Source organism: Pteropus medius, unplaced genomic scaffold, assembly GCF_902729225.1.
Source record: "Pteropus medius unplaced genomic scaffold, Ma_sr-lr_union100, whole genome shotgun sequence".
Taxonomy (NCBI): domain Eukaryota; kingdom Metazoa; phylum Chordata; class Mammalia; order Chiroptera; family Pteropodidae; genus Pteropus; species Pteropus medius.
The window spans coordinates 22,648,150-22,668,813 of record NW_024340692.1 but is presented as its reverse complement, the minus strand read 5'-3'; the positions used below and the strand labels follow the sequence as shown (position 1 = coordinate 22,668,813).

Below are 20,664 nucleotides of genomic sequence, written 5' to 3'. Positions count from 1 at the left end.
TCAGGTTGAGCTATGGCTTACATTTACCGAGCTAGCTAGTTCAAGAAACCAGATTGGCTTTAAGGAAAATACCCATTGGGAAACTGACATTTGATTTTTGTAATAAAGCAGGACTGTTTTCTAAGATTAAAAATATGAAAACAATTTAATCTGATTTGAAACACACTCCAGAAAACTTCTTTGAAATACCCAAAATTCAAAATGACAAAAAGCAATAAAAACTAAAATAAATCACTTCAGTATATAAAGAGTTTATACAAATCTATAAATGAGCAAATAATTTTCATTGGTAAATACACGAACAGATAATTCACAAAAGAGAAAATACTACAGGTTAGCAAATCTTTTGGAAAATGTTCAGCCTCACTGATATTCAAAAAAATTCAAACCACGACAGCTATAATTTTTCTTTGTCTTATGTGTCATTTCATGCCACATGTAATGTGATATGTAAAAGATTTTGAAAGGAAAGAACTTTCTCGAGAGGGAACAATAAGCTGAGCAAATTCACACATTACTACAGGGTACATGAGCTCGTTCACCCCTCTGGAAAGCTATTTGGGTAGTCTGTTATCAAGAGCCTTACATTTTGCAATATGTTTTGATATGCTGCTATAAAGAAAATTTTACCTATAAAAATCTTTATATAAAAAGTTGTAAATTATAGTGCTGTTTATAATAGTGTAAAAAAGCTATCTTAATTGGAATTTAGTTAAGCTTACTATAACTTTAAAAATCAATTCAAAATATTTGTGAATTTTAAAACAAAAATCTTAGGATGTAATGTTGAGAGCAAAATACAGGATATAAAATTTTATACACAAGATAATTACAATCCTTTAATACTGTACTAATATAGTAGCCACAGGCCCCATGTGACTATTTACATTTTAATTAGTTAAAATTAAATTTAAAAATAATTTTCTCAATTGCTTTAACCACCATTCAACTGCTCAGTAGCTACATGTACGTAGTGGCTTCTAAATTGGACAGTAGGTATAAAAATGATTTTCCGTTATCTCAGAAAGTTTTTTTAGACAGCATTGATATAAAATAATCCCCAAAACTATACGTAGTTTAAAAATTGGAAGAAAATAAAAGTTAACAGGAAAACAATAGTTTTATGTGGGCAGTTCAACCATGGAGATTTTTTCCTCCTTCTGCTTTTTTTTCTTTAATTTACTGTCATCACCATATATTAATTTTATAATGGAAAATATCATTGAACTTTATTTTAAATAATAAAAAATTAAAGAATATGAATATAAGTATAGCTTGAAGAGAGCCAAGTAAAATTTAACTCTACAATTGAGGGTTTGTTTTGTTTTGTTGCTGCTGTTAACATTCAGGTCAGATCAGAATTTCAGAAATTCAGGTTCTTAGGGAATGAAGGGCCATGGTACTGGTACTCAGTCTTGGAGGAGTTTGCATGTATTTGTGATTCAAAATTATACCCCCATTTCTTCTGTTTACTGTTCTTTCAATTTCAAACAAGTGGGTTACAAATGGAGTCTTTCGCCTTAACTTTTGCCCTGGAGCCAACATTAAATGTTTATTGTGCCTTACCAGTGATGCCCAAGGAAAAGAAGAATCACTAATATCTGTGGAAGTAATCTGTATTTTCCTCTTTATTGTTCATTTTAATTTGTGTTTGGTTCTGGCTAAATATAGCAAAATGATACTAAGTGGACCTCAGTGAATGAGCTTTTTATAAGAAAATAACCTCAATGCAATGGGAACATGTGCTATTCAGCCAAGTTTTACCTTTGGACTCTTGACACGGCACTAATGTGTCCATCATAGTTCCTAGTTAAGAGTCTGCCCACTCGAGTATCAGTTATATTCTGTAACTCTAGCTAGTTGTTTCCGTGGCTTTTTATTCGGCTGGTCAGTGCATGGCCACCTGGTTGGTTTTTGCTAAAATATTATTTTATGTGATTGAGGACATAACCCAAGGAGTTTATGGTAGGTTGGAATGCTGAATGAGTATTGTTCTGTGTAAACTCTGAAGGTAAATCTGTATCTTGATTACGTAAAAATTTATGTCTTTTCCAGTTAGCTCCAGTGGAAACAAAGAGATAATAGCAATGTAGATAAGTTTGAAATATAGGTGGAACTGGTTGGTCTTCATGAGATTGAGGGTGGAAGAAATGTCTGATGAACCAGCTGAAGGAAGTTACCTGGTCTCCATTCTCCTTAGTCTGAGGGTATATGACTGCCTCTCCTTGACCTTTCCCTCCAGTCTTTCTCTTTCCTTTTTTCCTCCCCCACTCCCTTTCTACAGTACACACAGATTTGCACCAGTTCCCTTAGCAAGGCCCTGCTCTGTGATCTCATCTCATTGCCTAGAAACTTTAGACCTGAAGGTAATAGGCAAATATATTTTATTTCTTTGCTTCTCTAAACATCCTGTGCAGGTAGAGTACATTGATTCATAGGAAGAAATTTTAATATTTGAACCTTTGGGAGCTGTCTTCAAGCCTAAAGAGTATGCCAAATTTGATCTCAAATAATCATTGCAAAGATTTGCAAAGACTAAGAAAATGATGGAGGAAATGATGTCTGTCCAGCTGAGTTTGGTATCCTTACCATTTCTATTCCTGGTGTCTGATTTGGATGGTAGAAGTGGGATGGCTAGGGAGCATCTTTAATTTCTCATCCTAACTGCTCCATTTATATGATGTATCAGTTGTTTCTTGTTTTGCTCTGCGGTTGAGAGTATTGAACTTTTTTAAAGATTTTGAAGAAATATTCTAAGTGAACAAAAGTGGCAGAAAGCTGGATAATTTTCTCATTTCTCATAAATCAGATGTATCTGGACGCAAAATCATGAATAGATTAACTTTGTACAATTCCAGGGAATAGAAAGATTTCACTGGATTTGGATTTTGGCTAGAGATTTGAGGTAAGTGCATTGCCTAAGCCAAGAAGAGGGTCTTATGTAGCAATTTTGCCATCACCGATAGTGGCTACCAGTGAAAGCTATTGTGTTTTGGGGTCATAGCTAAGTGCTTTACAAGCATTGCCTCATTCTGTCCTCCCAAACCCTGGGAGATACAAGGAAAGAGGTTCAGTCACTTGCCCAAGGTCACAGAGCATTTAAGGCAGAGCCTTTGTTTCAAACCAAAGTCTCCAGCTCACAACTCAGACATTCCCCTCCTCCCCTCTCCTTCCAACAACAGGAGCTTGGCACAGAATATGTTTAAATTCTGGTAGTATTGACATCAGACAGGACACATAACAATGTGATCCTGCTGGAGATATAAAATCAAACACGCCAAGCTCTTTTCTAAATAATCGAGGGAGGAAACCCATATGCAGAAGATCAGGCTTGCAAATTTTTTCCCATAAGGCTTCGGAGTTAATTTTATTTTGACTCATATTTATTTACCCAGTTGACCTATGTAAATGAAATAAATACCCGGGAGACTATGCACCTAACATACCTAAATTAGTAACATCCGTGTTAACGATGTATGTGAGTTTTTCAAGTACTCAGTGTTCGATAAGCTACAAATGATCATTTTGATTCAAATTTTACATTACCTGGATCATTACATAAAAAATCAACTAGTCTTTGTCTTTTAAAATAATAGTGTTCTTTAATAAAGTAATTATAAGATGTTCTTCAATGAGTTATGTCTGAGAGGAAATAGTGAGGCAGAATTTTCACAGAGCTCTTCGAAGGGTTGTAAATTGTCCTTTGCTTTTGTTCTCTCCTTGTAATCTCCACATCTATCAAGATTCAACTCAAAACTACATTGGGTTTTAAGGCTTCTCCAGTCAAATCTTTCCTTCTTATGTGACCTCCTCTCCTTCTATTTACCACTTTTATTAGCCCGTCATGTGGACCTGTAATTATACATTGACACTCTTGTCTTCTTCAGTCCTCTGGGACACAAGCCCCATCTCCACCAAACTGTCGTTCCCAGCCTCTAACATACCTTTAATGTGTGTCTACCGACTGGTAGGCAAATGAAGAATAGGACAGTGTGTGCTGGGGGTATGAAGAAGTCAGCCCAATGGGGATCAGGAAGGGATTTCTTGGGGAAATCAGGTTGATGTTATAGGATTAGCAGTGGGGACAGCATTACAGGCCACAGGTCAGGAAAGTAAATCACGCTTGTGTGACAGTGGTGATATAGAGTCCATTTATGTGAAGAAGAGAGCTTTTTTTATGTAGGGGTTTAGATTGAAGATGGCACAAGGATCAGTCTATGCTCAGCTGTGAATGCCAGACTGAGGATCTTGGGGTTTACCCTGTAGGCAGCATTAGTCATGTGTTGCAGGGGATTGTATAAAATACCAGTGATTTCTGCTGATTAGACATCTTGAGAATCAATTTGAGATCTTAAAGATTAGAGGTGTATGACCCCCTTGCTGATGGCTTGAATAGGGATTTTTCCGATGACAAGGAAGGACACTCAGTGGTTATACCATTCCATTTGTGGCTACAAAGTTGGGGGGAAACAGGCTGCCTATCCTCCCAGGACCAGGGATCGGGGTAAATGCTTCCCAGTTTAGTACTCTACCCTTTCACTGATTCCAGCCCACGCAGGAAGGTCACCTGATTAGCATTGTCTTAGTTCATTTGGACTCCTATAACAAAATACCATAGACTGGGTGGGTTATAGACAACAAACATTTATTTCTCACAGTTCTGGAGCCTGGGAAGTCTAATATCAAGGTGCAGGCAGTTTCAGTGTCTGATGAAGGCCTGCTTCCTAGTGCATGGGTGGTCATCAGTCTTCTCACTGTGTCCTTATGTGGTAGAAGGGGTGAAGGAGCTCTCTGAGGTCACTTTTATAAGAGCACTAATCCCAGTCACCTCCTGATGGCTCCACCTCCTAATACCATTACGGTGAGGGTTAGGATTTTAACATATTAATTTTGGGGAAACACACATTTTCAGTCCATAGCAAGTGTGGTCTGGGCAAGGAGACTGCATGGAGGCCAACCAGGACACTGCTCACTTGTTCACAGCCTGTCCTCACTCTCTGTGGTCTCTTTGTTCTTTCCATCTCCGTCTCTGTAGAGGGGCAGACACTAAGCAGGACATTCTTCTGGCAGGCCTATCTAGTCTCTCCTCCCTCTATTCCAGCTTTCTCACTATGCCTCAGGCATAGGCCAGGACCGTGCAGTTAAGAGAGCCTGGTGTTTGGGGTAGTAAAATCTTTACTAGTGTTTTCTTTGAATTGACTGGTTAAAACCCAAAGAGAGGATGGTGTGATAAGCACCACCCGCCAGATTGTCTTAAAAACCTATCTTCAGAGGTGAGCAAAACTTTTTTTTTGCTATCAGCCATACTTGTGTCTCATACATTGCTGTTTTGTTTTCTACCTTGAAACCGCATGCCCTGGCAAATGACTCAATAGCAAGTGCCACGAAGTGTCCTGGGATCTGCTGTTCCCTCATAGATTGCAATTTTTCCTGAGCAAAGTGAATTATGCCTCACATTCTGCATGTTCCACTACTTTGTGAGGCATTGTGAAAATCTCATTTGGTCCATTTAGGATGTAGGTTAGACACTTTGATCGGAGCATGTTGGTTTGTAAATATTCTCAGGGGGCAGGCAGGGGGCAGGGAAACATAAGTGATTTTCACTGTGGAGTGAAAAACAACTAATACAGCATAAAATCAGAATCTTAGCTCCCCTTAATTGAGAAAAACAAAAAGAATGAAGCTAGCATGGTTATATTTTTATCACAGGACTCAGGCACTCTAATGGGATAGAGCCCTTTGTGTTGTGTCCATGGTTCATCAATCTTTCTGCACCTTCCAGTTCTGTGTGCTCTGTGAGTCAGCAGCATCAGCCTCACCTGAGAGCTTGTTTGGGAAGAGGATGTACCTAGGTATAGCAACTAGAAGTATTTGCTATAATAAGAAACAAACAAAATAAAGACGACAGCTGAAACTAGCTTAAAAACTGAAAGGTACTTTTTGGCTGATATTACTTAAAAATCCAGAGGTATAACCAAGTTCAGGCATGGGGGATTTTGGGGGTTTTGTTTTTAATTTATTTTTAAATTATAGTTGACATACAATATTACGTTAGTTTCAGGTATACAACAGTAATTAGACCTTTACATACTTTACAAAGTGATGACCCTCATAAATCTAGTAACCATCGGACACCATATATAGTTATTGCAATATTATTAACTATATTCCCTATGCTGTACTTTACATCCCCATGACTTTTTCTCATGTCCATTTCCATGAAATATCTTTTTTCATCCGTTTACTTTCAGTCTGTTGTATGTCTTTTGATCTTCAATGAGTCTCTTGAAGGCAGGTCTTGGTTTTTGTTTTTGTTTTTTTTTAATCTATTCAGCCACCCTATGTCTTTTCATTGGAACAGTTAGTCCACTTACATGTAAGATAATTACTGGTAGCTATGTAATTATTGCCAGTTTATTAATTGATTGTTTTTGTAGTTCTCTGTTCCTTTCTTATTCTCTTGTTCTCTGGTATGTTGATGACTTTTTCTGTTGTGTTTGTGTTTGGGTTGCTTTCTCTGTATTGTTTGTGTATCATAGATTTTGGGGTTATGATTACCAATGCTCTTGATATATATCAAGCTACGTTTATAGCAGTCTTAAGCTGATGGTCACTTAAGTTTGAACACTTTCTAAATCACTATAATTTTTACTCATCCCCTTCGTGTTTATTGCTTTTGTCTTTATTTTTTTATTTTGTCTTTATTGTCTTTATTTGTGTGTGTGTGTATTTGTATGTGTCCCTTTATTAATTGTTGTAATTATACATGGTGTTTCTACTTTTGTCTTTTAACCTTTGTACTGCCTTTACAGTTGGTCGATCTACTGCTTATACTGTTTTCTTTTGTCAGTGGGAATTTTCTTTCCTATTTTTTTTTTTTATTCATATTTTTTATCTTTTCTTCTTAAAGACATCCCTTTAACATTTCTGGTTTAGTGGTGATGAACTCCTTTAGTTTTTCTTGTCTGGGAAACTCTATCTCTCCTTCAATTCTAAAGGATAGTTTTGCTGGGTATAGTCATCTTGTTTATAGGTCTTTGCTTTTCATCACCTTTAGTATTTTATGCCAATCCCTTCTGGCTTGCAGAGTTTCAGTTGAGAAATCAGCCGACAGTCTTATGGGAGCTCTCTTCTACATAACTATTTTTCTCTTGCTGCTTTTAAGATTTTCTCTTTGTCTTTAACTTTTGGCATTTTAAGTGTGATGTGTCTTGGTGTGGGCCTTGTCGGATTCATCTTGTTTGGGACTGTCTGTGCTTCCTGGGCTTGTATGTCTGTTTCTTTTGCCAGATTAGGAAAGTTTTCGGTCACTATTTCTTCAAGTAGGGTTTCAATTCATTGCCCTCTTCTCCTTCTGGTACCCCTATGATGTGAATGTTGGTATGTTTTGTGTTGTCCCAGAGGTACCTTAAATTATCTTCATTTTTTTAACTTTTTCTTTTGGCTGTTCCAATTGGGTATTTTCTGCCACCTTGTCTTCCAGATTATTGATTTAGTCCTCTGCTTCATCTGTTCTACTGTTGATTCCCTCTAGTGTATTCTTCATTTCTGACTGTTCTTTGTCATGTTTTCTACCTTCTTTATGTTTTTTATCTTTGTTGAAGTTCTCACTGAATTCATCTATTCTCCCCATAAGTTCATTAAACATCATTAAACAACCAGTATTTTGAACTCTGTATCAGATTGCTTGTCTCCATTTCATTTAGTTCTTTTTCTGGAGTTTTGTCCTGTTCTTTTGTTTGGTCATGTTTCTTTGTCTCCTCATTTTGACTGTCTCCCTGTGTTTGTTTCTGTGTATAAGATAGATCTGCTATGTCTCCTGGTCTTGACAGAGCAGCTTTATGTAGAAGGTCTCCTGTTGGGCCCACTGGCTCAGTCTCCCCCATCACCTGAGGCAGGTGCTCCAGGAGGTCCCTTGTAGGTTGTGTGTGCCCTCCTGTTGTAGTTGAGCCTCAGCGGGTGGCTCAACTCAATATAGTTGGCACTTCCATGGTAGGGTTGACCCTCAGGCTGACTGGCTCTGAGGGCTGGCCATGACTACAGTGGATGAGCAGTTTTGTACAGGCTGACCCCACAGAGCAGGAGTCACTTTGGTGGGACTCTTGTGTCTGTCTTTTGGGTGTCTTATGTTGCTGGTTGGGCAGTACTCTGGTATGGTCTGAAACCAGCCAATGGCTAATGTTGGTTCTGGAGCCTCTTGGGATAGGCTCCGGTAAAGGCCCAGATCAGTGGCTGCTTGTGCCAGGCTGGGACCTCTTGATAAGAACTACAAAGTAATCTGTGGTTGATTGCTGCTTGTGCCAAGCTTAGAGAGGCTACACTTTAAACTGAGACTAGCTGCCAAGCTTGAGACCCTTTGGTGGGCACTGCAATGTGAGCTGAAGCCAGCCACCACTTGTGCCAGGCTTGGGGCCACCAGATTGGAGTTACAATGCAAGTTGAGACTGGTCAACCCTTGTGCTTGGGGCCACTTAGCAAAAGCTTCAAGATACATTAAGGCTGGTTGCTGCTTGTTTGGAAGAAGGCAAGCACAACATTTACCTACCCTGCCATCTTGACCAGAAGCCAATTCAGGTTTGAAGAAGCAGTGAGCAGGACCTGGTTTATTCTTCTGTTTCATGATGGCTGTTAGAAGCACCTGAGGCTACATGATTCCTCTTCCACATTCTTTATAAGAGGGAGTTTCTCTGTTCTAGTGTTCCCAGCAAAAGTCCTGGGGTTGATTGGACCAATTAAGCTGTTTAGCTAAGCTAAAGACCATAAACCAGGGAAAGGATGTTCTGAGTGACTGGGACCTAGATTGACTGGATCCTGAACCAACCAGGAGCCAGGGGAATAGGATTCTTGGCTTAAATCAGCAAGCCTCCTGTTAGAAGTAAAAGTGGGCTCAATCCCAGCCAGGCTTTTCCATTGCCCAAAATGTGGTCATAACACATAGAACCAAGTCAGGGGGTTGGAAAGTTGTGTGTGTGTGTGTGTGTATGTGTCCAGTAAGCATGCCCATTCTCAGGGAAAAGAGGATTCCCCAACTCTGCTGCCTTTGTCTGTGACCTGAGGATGGGAATGATTTAAGAGTGTGGCTGTAGGAGGAAGGACTGGTAATGAGATGTGGACGAAGCCAGGAGGCTCTCTAGCTTTTGGCTGGTGAATACATTTTTTAAAGAGATTTGATGCAGGAGTGGCCTTGATTTGCATCTTCATTATAGAGCAAGCAGCCAATTTCTTGAGAATCCATTGAGATTCTTTGTTACCAAGGTTGGCTTGATAGTATAGTTCAGGTGGGAACACTGTCACAAATGCTGAAGGTGAGGAATACATTTGTATCTCCAAGTAATTACATAGTCTCCACATAATCTCCACAATTCTGTATGAAAATTATAGTGAAACATAGTAAGGAAGGGTGCTCCAATAAATAGGAAATCTATGATGTAAAAATATATTCACCATGTGTTTTCTTATCAGGAGTTAAATATTAATATAGTAAGTCATAATAATTCTAGAAATATGGATGTATTTTGGGCAAAGAATTAACTTTGTTTTCATTGTTTAAAGTTAATTCTGAGGCCCCAAATTAAATATGGTTTAGAAAATGCAAAATGAAGCCTAGTATTTATTTCTTAATTGAGATCTTAAGTATTTGGTCATGAACAAATAATTTCTCATGAAAATTTATGACAGTGTGCCAGATACATGATTCTCTAGGATTTGTTTTCTCTTAAGGTTGAAGGAGTTGTCTCAGCAGATTTATTATTCCTTCTGCTTGTCAACCTGAGAATTTGAATAATGAAAACAGCCTACCTGTCCTGAACCGTTTGCATGTAAATTCTGATAAAAGCTACAGTTCAGCCTAAAGCTACAAAAATCAGATGCATACAAAAGATAGGTTGAACTTTTGAAATAAACATAATTCACAGAGTGAGTAATTCATGCCTTGTTTTTCTGATGATTTTTTTCAGAACCGAATGGAAGAAAGCAAAGCACTCTTTAGAACAATTATCACATATCCCTGGTTCCAGAACTCCTCAGTTATTCTGTTCTTAAACAAGAAAGATCTTCTAGAGGAGAAAATTATGTATTCCCACCTAGTTGACTACTTCCCGGAATATGATGGTAAGTCAGCAGTCTTTAGCCAGCCCAGTGGCTGGGGAGATGTTTTGCCTCACAAGATCAGTGCAAAAGCTAATGCATTGCAGTGGACCCTGGCTGTCTTTGCCCTCAGAAGCAAGCATGTTGTGATTGAGGAAGTAAGAATTTTTGTTTGCTCTATCCTTTAATGATACGGAACATTTCATTCCATTACAATGCTGAACATTATAGCAAAAGAAAACAACTTCTTATGTTTTGAAGTATGTCAGAGCAGGGAACAGTTTTAACCGATGGTGTATCCACCATTTTAATTCCCTTTCATTTGGTGACAGTCTGCCTCTGCCTCTCTCTAGAGAGAGGACACAGTTATGATCAAGAGCCCATGTTCTGAAGTCAGTCTATCCAGATTCAAATCTCATTCTGATACTTCCTTTTTATAGAACCATGATCAAGTCACTTAATTGCTCTGGGCCTTAAGACCAAACTCATGGGATTATTTTTGTAAACTGTAATAGATATCATGTATGTGACATTTTAGCATGATGACTGACACATAGTGAATATTCACGAAATATTTACTTTGGGGAGGCTTCATGGGCCGATGAAATCCCATCCTTAGGGACAGTACCTACAAACAGATCTTGCCTCCTCACCTAGACTGAAATCCTGAACAACTAGACATGATACCCAACTCATTCTGAGAAATACATCCAGCCACTCTAAAACAAGGGAGTCACAGCCACTGGCCTGTAAGAGCTTATGTAGCGGGTGGGGAAAGGTATCTTTCCCCACCCCCATACTACTTGAGTCTAGATAAGGAGTGGCCTGTTGCCTATTTTTATACAGTTTTATTCAAACAGCCACACCCATTCATTTAGGCACTGTCTGTGGCTGCTTTCATGCTACAGCAACAGAATTGAGTAGTTGTGACAGAGATCAAATACCTAAAATATTTACTCTCTGGTCCTTTACAGAGAAAATTTGCCAAACCCTGGTCTAGACAGAATAGTGGTTAGAGAACAAGCTTTGACTGTCAGAGTTCCAGCTCTGCCACTTACTGGCAATGATGCCTTGGACAAGTTTATTTAACTACTTTCTTCCTAAGTAAAAAGGATTGAGTGGAATTATATAGGTAAATCACTTAGCACAGTATCTGCCACAGAAGAGTACAAACCCAAAGGACCTATTATAGAGAGAGAGCACATAACAGCAAGAGGACAGGCTGTTTTTAAAATTACCTTATCGACATATCCAGGATGGGTATCAGTTCGACAGTGTTTTTGTACTTCTGAAAGCTCCCTCAGAAAGGTAATTACTTCAAAACACTAAGATTCAATATGAATATTGAATATTTCTGTGAGTAAATACATCAGAGATGAAGTTTTACTTGTCCTTTCTTCCCACATGCATTGGTCCAGTGCTGGCTCACAGAAGAGAAACATTACATGTTCAATGAACTGAAGGTCCCTTCCCAGATACGTGTAAGATTCTGAAGTTTGAACTGAAAACAGAAATGTTTGTGGACATTATCAGGTGTTAGAGATAGTATTGTTTTTGTTAGCAGTGGGTTCCCATCCTCTTTCCAAGTACCTTTTCCTTTGTTCTCTGCTATTGCTTTAAAAACAAATGCTTTCCTGGCCTAAACAGTGTTTTTACATTTACCCCTTTTAATTTGCCACCAGCTTGTCACCAAATCATAAATGCCTGAGAAGATAATCCTCAGTGTTCCCGATGAAACTGTGGAAGGAAGTAACTTCGCGTGTAGTTCATTTGCTCTTCCACAGCAACAGGCTAGTTCTTTAAACACATCTACCTCAGTAAGATGGGCACAAAACATCTGCCTTGCACTGAAACACATATGCTTGGCTTAGACCCCTGAAAAGAGAGATTCATAATTTTTCTCCGAATTTAGTTGGAATCAGCAGAGAAAAATGAACCCTCTCCTCCACACATAGCACCCACCTATAGACATGCATGTTTTCATGATGTGCTTATATACAGGATGATAAAGGACAAATACAGCATAGCCTGCCTCACAGAGGCTCAGGCTACTTGGTGTAGCATACACAACTGCACCACACATTGGTTGTATTTTTCTGCTCTAATTCTTTTTTGTGATAGGTTTTGGAGGGTACAATTTTTTTCCTCTCTCTCTATGCAACATCTTATCTTTGTCCAATGATTTTTCCAGATTCTCCATCATTATGAGCATTTTCCATCCAACATGTGTCCATTGTGAATGTTTTAAAATCTGAAGATGTTATTTATTTTTAATCTCCCCCAGTATACACATAACACACATAGGAAACTTGGCCGCAAAAAAAAAAAGACAGATTATTAGTCACAAAGCAAATGCAGCTGTCATTTCATCAGACTCAAAGCCTTTATAAGATGAGCTAAGACTGAAAAAACTCTAGGCCCACTCTACAGTGATGTTTTTATAATAAACATGTTTATAGTATTAAAATTTCACACTTCCACATTTCTGCACTTACAAAGTCTTAATCTTAATGTCATTTCTGTATTTCTCTTTAGTAAGGGAAATTACCATTTCCACATGGACCTGAACTTCAAAATTGTTCATAAAGACTGAAATTTTGTTCCTGCTATGATGACTATAATGATTTATTTATAGTTTATGTTTATGCAAATAATATAATTTATACATAAAAACATAACACACTCCAAGTACTCTTTAGTGAACTTGAGTCTAGTTCTGATATTCATTGGAGTTTTTTTTTTTTTAAAGAATAAAAAGTAGACCCTTTTTCCCATATAGGGTAAGTATAAAATCATGTGGGTGAAGTTCATTCATAAGCTAGCAAGTTAGTGTTTTTATGAAAATGAGCTCTCCAGCTCTAATTATCTATTAAGTTTAGTTTTAAGTATTTTTTATTATTGCTATGAAATTAGTAACCACAATACATTGAAAAAGATAGGACAATTTTATATGTTTATATGAAATTATAGCATTTATAATTATGGCATTTTTTCATTTAATATTGATGCCAGCTTTCTTAATTACTGACCCAAATTTCAATTCTAAGTACCTTGTATAAGTGAAATCATTCTATATTTATTCTTTTGTGTCTGGCTTATTTTACTTGGCTCTATGTTGTAAAATCCATCAAAACTTCACTTTAATGGCTGAAGAGTACTCCGTTGTATGTGTATACTACCTTTGGTTTATCTTTTCCTCTCTTGTTGGACCCTTGAGTTGTCTCTACTTTTCACCGTTGTGAATAATGTAGCAATGAATATTGACATACAAATATCTGTTAAAGTTTCTTCTTTCAGTTCCTCTAGCTATATACCTAAAAAAAATTTGCTGAGTCACATGGTAATTCTGTGCTCAGCTTTTTGAGGAACCATCAAACTGTTTTCCACAGCAGCTGCACCATTTTACAGTCCCACCACAAGAGTTCAAATTTCTCCTCATCCTCACCAGCATTTATTTTCCACTTTTTTGACTACAATCATTATAGACAGGAAGTAATGTCATTGTGGTTTCAATTTGCATTTCCCTAATGATTAATGATATTGAGCATCTTTTCATGTGCTTATAGGCCATTTGCATATTTTCTTTGGAGAAATCTGTATTCTTTATATATTCTCATATTAACTCCTTATCAGATATGTGATTTACGAATATTTTCTCCCATTCTGTAAGTTGTCTTTTCACTTTCTTGATAATGTCCTTTGTTGAACAGTTTTTAATTTTGATGAAGTCTAATTGGTCTGTTTATTCTTTTGTTGCCCGTGAGTTTGATGTCATAGCTAAAAACCCATTGCAAAATTATTAATTAAATATTTTTAATGTATCCTGATAAATACATCACAGTCTTTCTTAAAAGCAGCTAAGACAGTGCTTGTCACCTAAGAGACCCTAAATAAATGTACAAAAATATAAACCAATTGTTTTTTACCATCACACAGTGTAAGTTGACTACTGCATAAATGTGGTGTGCTCAAAAACACAAGAAGTTTGCAGAAGACAGCTGTAGATGGACCTGACCTTAAGAACAGGTGTTCTATTTTGACAGATTTCAGTCTGGAAAATGTAAAGTGATCCATAACAGAGGTACATGTGGGGACAGATTGACAAGAGAGCTTGAGACAGCTATGCCTGTATGCACACAATATATAGCTGAGACCAACTCAATCCAATAGAAGTCAGCTATCACTCCCCTAATAAAGAGCCTGCAGTGGCTCCATATCACCCAAGGAATCAAAGCTAAACTTAGCCTGGCCTTCAAGCCATCTGCCTGTTTTCACCAAACCACATTTTGCAGATGGATGGACAACCAGATGGGCAAAATAAATTGACAAAGAGGAGCAAGTACACATAGTAGTGTTGGGGAAGGTGATTACAACATATCAGATCTTCAGAGCAGAACTCATATAACTTAACGCTAAAAACCAAACAATCCAATTGAAAAATGATCAGGGGACCTGAATAGACATTTCTCCAAAGAGTACATACAGATGGCCAATAAAAATGCTCAACGTCACTAATCAAGAAAACGCAAATTAAAATCACACCTGTCAGAATGACTATCATCAATAAATCAACAAACAAGTCTTGGTGAGAATGTAGAGAAAAGGGAATCCTCGTGCACTGTTGGTGGGCTTGTAAATTGATACAGTCACCATGAAAAACTGTATGGAAGTTGCTTAAAAAATTAAAAAATAGGACTTCTGGGTATTTATCTGAAGAAATCCAAAACACTAATTTGAAAAGACATGTGCCACCCCCTTGTTCATTGCAGCATCATTTACAATAGCCAAGATATGGAACCAACGAATGGATAAAGATGTGCTACATATATACAATGAAATATTACTCAGCCATTCGAAAGAATGAAATCTTACCATTTGCAACAACATGGATGGACCTAGAGGGTATTATGCTGAGTGAAATAAGTCAAACAGAGAAAGACAAAAACAAATGATTTTGCTTACATGTAGAATCTAAAAAACAAACAAAAGAGAAATAAACTCAAATATAGAAAATAAATGTGGTTGCCAGATGGGAAGGGGCTTGTGGGGGTGGGTGAAAAAAGTGAAGGGATTAAGAAGTACAAATTGCCAGTTATAAAAAAAGTCATGGGGATGTAAAGTACAGCATAAGGAATATAGTTAATATTGTATTAACTAGGTATGGTGTCAGATGGGTACTAAACTCATCAGGGTGATCACTTCAAAAGTTATTTGTCTTATCACTGTGTTGTACACCTGAAACGAATACAGTATTGCATGTCAACTCTAACTGAAAAAGAATGCAGATACCTTATAAAATGTGCGGTACAGATGTCATCTTCATGGGCATTGACTCAACAAACATTTATTGAACACATTAGTGGATCAGCTGACAAACTGTCTCTCTCTTCCCTTGGCCAACAGGACCCCAGAGAGATGCCCAAGCAGCTCGAGAATTCATCCTGAAGATGTTCGTGGACCTGAACCCAGACAGTGACAAAATTATCTACTCCCACTTCACATGCGCCACAGATACCGAGAACATCCGCTTTGTCTTTGCTGCTGTCAAGGACACCATCCTCCAGTTGAACCTGAAGGAGTACAATCTGGTCTAATTGTGCCTCCTCAACAGCGCCCTTTCCTTCCTTGGTGGGCTTTTGAAGCTATACAAGAGGGACTGTATTTCTGTGGAAAGCAATTTGCATAATACTAATTTATTGCCGTCCTGGACTCTGTGTGAGCGTGTCCACAGAGTTTGTAGTAAATATTATGATTTTATTTAAACTATTCAGAGGAAAAACAGGATGCTGAAGTACAGTCCCAGCACATTTCCTCTCTTTTTTTTAGGCAAAACCTTGTGACTCAATGTATTTTAAATTCTCAGTCATGCACTCACAAAAATAAGAGTTGTTTCTTTCTCTCTCTCTTCTTTTCTATTGAGCAAAATGAAGCTGATTTCCCTTTCCCTAACCCATACCTCCCTCCTGATTTTTTCCCTGGTTACAATGGCCTTTATCCTAGTTCCATTCTTGGTCAGGTTTTTCTCTCGAATGAAAAAGTCAGGACAACGTCATTTGATTTAAGCCATCAACGTCAGCTTAATTTAAGAGTTTGTAGTTTTTGCTGAAGGATTATAAGTATTAATACTATGGTTTTAAATGTATTGCTCTGGATACACATATCTTTTTTTTTTAATATAAATATATTGTCTTGCCTCACTTTGGGCTGGGACAGTGGATGCCCATATAACAGTTAAGTGTCATTTCTTTTCATTTTCTTCCTTCAGCCATAGCTGGTTACTCAGAAAATATGCAGAAGTCAATAAGGCAAGGGCAAAGACACACAGAAGGAGTCATTTCTTTTGAAATGCCATGTGCCATTGTCCTTCCTCCTTTCCTTGCTTTTTCTTTTTTTTACCCTCTCTTTAAATCGCCGATGCCAAAAAATATGCCAACAGACACTACATTATCCAATGGCTGCTACCCAGAGCCTTTTCATAGATGCTCTTAATTTTTTTCCCCTTGGTTAAGACTTTTCCTTTTTTACTTAGTGTTTGGACCACAATTTTTAGATGACGTTTATTATGGGTATGTGTTGCCAAAGCTGGCTTTTTGTGAAGCAGAATAAGAACTTAAAAGATAAAAGCCAGTATCTTAAAATGTAAGAGAATAAGACTGTGAAGCCTAAAATGATTGGCTGTGAACCTGAAACACCAATTGCCAAACAATTGGTAACTGTAAATTTGATTCTTATGGTCCATTCTTTTCTTTGCCCTTAAATCACATTGTTTAGTGTCCGTGTTCCATGTTGAGTGTCCAAATCAACAATTTGGAAAAGTGTCCTCTGTGATGCAACATGAAATCTGCTTGTGTCTCTTCATTCAAAGCCAATTTTACTCTCTGTATGTTCTTTAAGGTCAAGTAGGTCTGCCAAGAACATTGATTGATAGTATTATTCTGACACCTTTAATTTGCAAAATCTGAAGTTACTGCTAGTTTACCACCTTTGGATCTTTTTAAACTGGTGACTGGTTAAGGTGAACTTAAGGAAGAATTATGGACTCGACTCAAAAGTAACCTCTCAGTGTTCTGTAGAACATGTATTTATGTAACTGAACCTACTAAGAGAGATGTTTGGAATTCTATATGTGCAATTTTCAACAAATGCAAAAAATACAGCACATGTATTGATGAGCTTCTGTCAAGCAGACTGAGCTGAAATATGATTTAAGAAAATAAATCATGATTGTTTTAAAACCTGCTGGGAAGTTAAAATTAGGCCATGACACTGGTCTCATTTTAACTACAATACTATTTGGCACGAGTCTAAACTTCCATATAAATCACTCTCTTGGAACAACAAAGGGGAGAGAGAAAATTAATAGCTTATTAGATGAATACAAGAGTTATTAAATAGTAATGGGATGTTCTCATTCTTTACTCTCCCAGCCTCAGACAACACAGGTTACTTTTTTTCCTTGCTCAGAAAGCACCTGTAATTTAAGAAACAGACTGCCTGTAGGTATAGTACAATTACGATTGCTCTAACCATTGTACATACATCTCTCTCTCTTGATATTGCAGCATCCATACTGGCTTTATAATCATTAATTTTTTGGCAGATTGAATGTGCTGTATTGATATGTATCTATGTAATTGTATTGTATGTCTTATAGCTAATTCACATTTTGAATAATGTTATTTTATTTACTTTTTTAAGAGAGGAGAATGTAAATTTGTCAGTTTATTTCTGACTAGGGATATTTTTTTTTTCCATTTAGAAAAGAAGAAAAAAAAAAAAACCTTACTATCGTACAGAGCGGTACTAGCATCGTGCTGTATAAAATCATTTGCACATTCCTGAGTAGAGGTATACTGATTATAAGACCCAAAGGTAATTTCATAGCAAAATACATAAAATCAGTCAGAGCTTTTATACAAACATGGAAACCAACTTTGTAGAACTTTTGCCATTTGACCTAGGATTGGAATGTGAGCTTTTATACGATTCATATTCTTATTTGGCAAATGCACAGTTTAGTATTACCTCTCTGGTGGCCTTTATTAGAAAGGCAGTTTTAGAAGCTATTGTGATCCACTAAGGAAATGTTTTAACAGCTAGAGACCACTGCTTGCCTGAAAGGGCAATCTTAAATTTGGTGCAGAAAAAAAAAAAAGTAAACATTTGAAGGCCTACAGTATGTATAGAGAAAACCTCATCACAAGATCATAAGTGTTACCGTTGTAGGGAATCAAGATATTCTGTTTAATAGAGCTATAGTAGATTGTAGTTGATTAAACCTGATCTCAAAGCTCGAAAAAGCTGAGCAAAACAGGGAAAGATTGTTATAATTTGTCTTTATGAAATTGGGATGGAATTGCTATGCAGAATTGAGGTTTGTGGCTTCACTGTTTCTCCTAGGGTGCATGACAAGATCCCTTCTCTTGAGAAAGGAAAAAATTGATCACCCTAGCTGCAGTGATGCATAGAAACCTAGTTGTATCCACACTAGTCAATCGAAGCTAAAGGATTTTCTTTTTTGTTTCTTTGGGGTTTTATTGAAGGGGCTGGGGGCGGGAAGGGATTCTTTTCAGTTTTGTATAAAAACAAAGTTTACTCATGCTTTATATTATATTGTGATTGCAAGCGTTATAAGCGTGTGCCACTGGACTCCTAGTGATGCTCTAGGCAATGGAAGCCTGTGGCGAGTTTTATGGTGACTTGGGCATGTCTTATTCAAAAACAAAAACCTTTCTTCAGCATACCAAGGCAAGCAGCCATTTCATGACTCACCCAACACATTGCAGTGTACCAGTTTACAGATGATTTTTCCCTTTTTTTGCATATTATGGCAGTTATAACCCACAGAGAATTCCTTATTTATAAATTGGAGGTTTGTACTATGCCTTACAGAGCTTAAATTCAGAAGTCTGTGCCTCATAGCTGAAACAAAGGGAAATGATAAACCCATTCAAAAGTAAATAAATCCCCTCAAAGTTTTTGTTTTTGTTTTAAACATTGCCATATAAAGAGCTCTGTTGAATGTCATGAATGGACTGGGGGGAAAAAATCTTAGGAACCTGCATATGTTATGTTGTTTACTAGCAGATGACATCTACAAGTTATTTGAAGAACACCTGAAACTTGTATTTTTTTGTAGATTAACTAGCAGGTCTAATATTTTAAAGGTAATTCAGCTAAAGGACAATTTACTTTTTTTACTTCAGACTATCTTGATTGTCAAGGTGTATGAACTGTAATCTTAAAATTTATACTGCCACATGATTGTAAATTTTAGTTGTCTTAAGTTAGGAATCAGTGAAATGCTATTTATGCTGGATTTGGGTCAAAATGACTATTATTTGCAAAAAAAATAATGGGAAGAAAGGGCTGCATAATGAGATACTGCAAGACTCAGATGCTGGTCGGAAAGAACCTTCAAATTACCCTCAATTTCCCTTTGTTTTCAGTTTCTCGAAAAAGAAGGAATGAAATGAAACATAGTAGAAATGTTAACCCATATAAAAATAAAGTGTACCCAAATATTGTAATGTATATTGCTGCTCTTCTTAAAATTAAATAAGGGTTTAAAACCACTTAATTGGTAATTGAGAACATTTCAATTGATATAAATAAAGTGTGCTTGGTATACATTCATATTTTCTTCCAAAGATATATCTTTGGTTAGAAACACACACAAATTAAAACAAGTAATATTGTATGTTTATCTGTTTCTACATATTTCCAGCATATGTAGCGTTAATAGATCTGTCCTGGTAACTGTCTTCAGGATTTCAGTTTGGTTCCATCAAATTAGGAAAAGAAACGGCTTATTGTATATGATTAGCTAGAGATTTTTGGAGCTAGACACCTGCTATTTAGTAGACACTTAGTACAGAGTCTAAACCTGTCATTTGTTTTATAACAGAACAAACCATTTCCTGCCTTCTTCCCAACTACCAATGCCCTTTCAATAGCACTCTTGCCTCTAGAATCATCTGTTCAAAGTATGCATACATACCTAGCACATAGTAGGTGCTCAAATATTTCTTTCTTACTTCCCTTATCTATCACATACCTCCATTTCTCCACATAATTCCAACCCAATAATAAATGACTTTTACATGTTATTAAGACATCTATTGGATAAAATTGGATTTTACTTGGATAAAGGAATTCCAACTTTCTTATAAGCTATAGTAGACAAAATAACAGGAGGAAGATATTCTTCAGAATATTTTTAAGTTTAGGAAGAAAGAAAAAATTACTATGTACCTTTGTTCAGGATATTTTGAAAAACATGTTTTAATGGATTTCTTTTCCTCAACAAACTCTCAAAATACAACTTCTTGCTGAATTCCTCACCTGTCATCACATTGGAAGCTCTTACTAGACCTATGTATTTAGGGAGTTTTGTCAGAAAACATTTTTAACTTGCAGTATTTAAAGGAATCATATTTACTGTTCTTAAAATGTCATTCAAATGCATGTATTGTCTATTGTTTGGGGATGGGAACTAGTTTTGCAAAAAACACCTAATGTTGTATAATAATGCCCCAATGATCTTGCTGGTTAAAAATACAGTATTTTTGGCCATAA

General features: G+C 37.0%; 1 protein-coding gene across 1 annotated transcript in view; it reads left to right on the top strand.

The window, feature by feature from the left end:
- The window catches only part of LOC120588271 (guanine nucleotide-binding protein G(q) subunit alpha), a 270,517-nt gene extending 249,853 nt beyond the window's left edge, over window positions 1-20,664 (top strand). Inside the window, exons 6-7 of the mRNA XM_039845612.1 lie at window positions 9,957-10,110; window positions 15,490-20,664. Coding sequence (XP_039701546.1) covers window positions 9,957-10,110; window positions 15,490-15,680 — 345 coding nt within the window. The 3' untranslated portion in view covers window positions 15,681-20,664. The remainder of the gene's footprint in view (window positions 1-9,956; window positions 10,111-15,489) is intronic.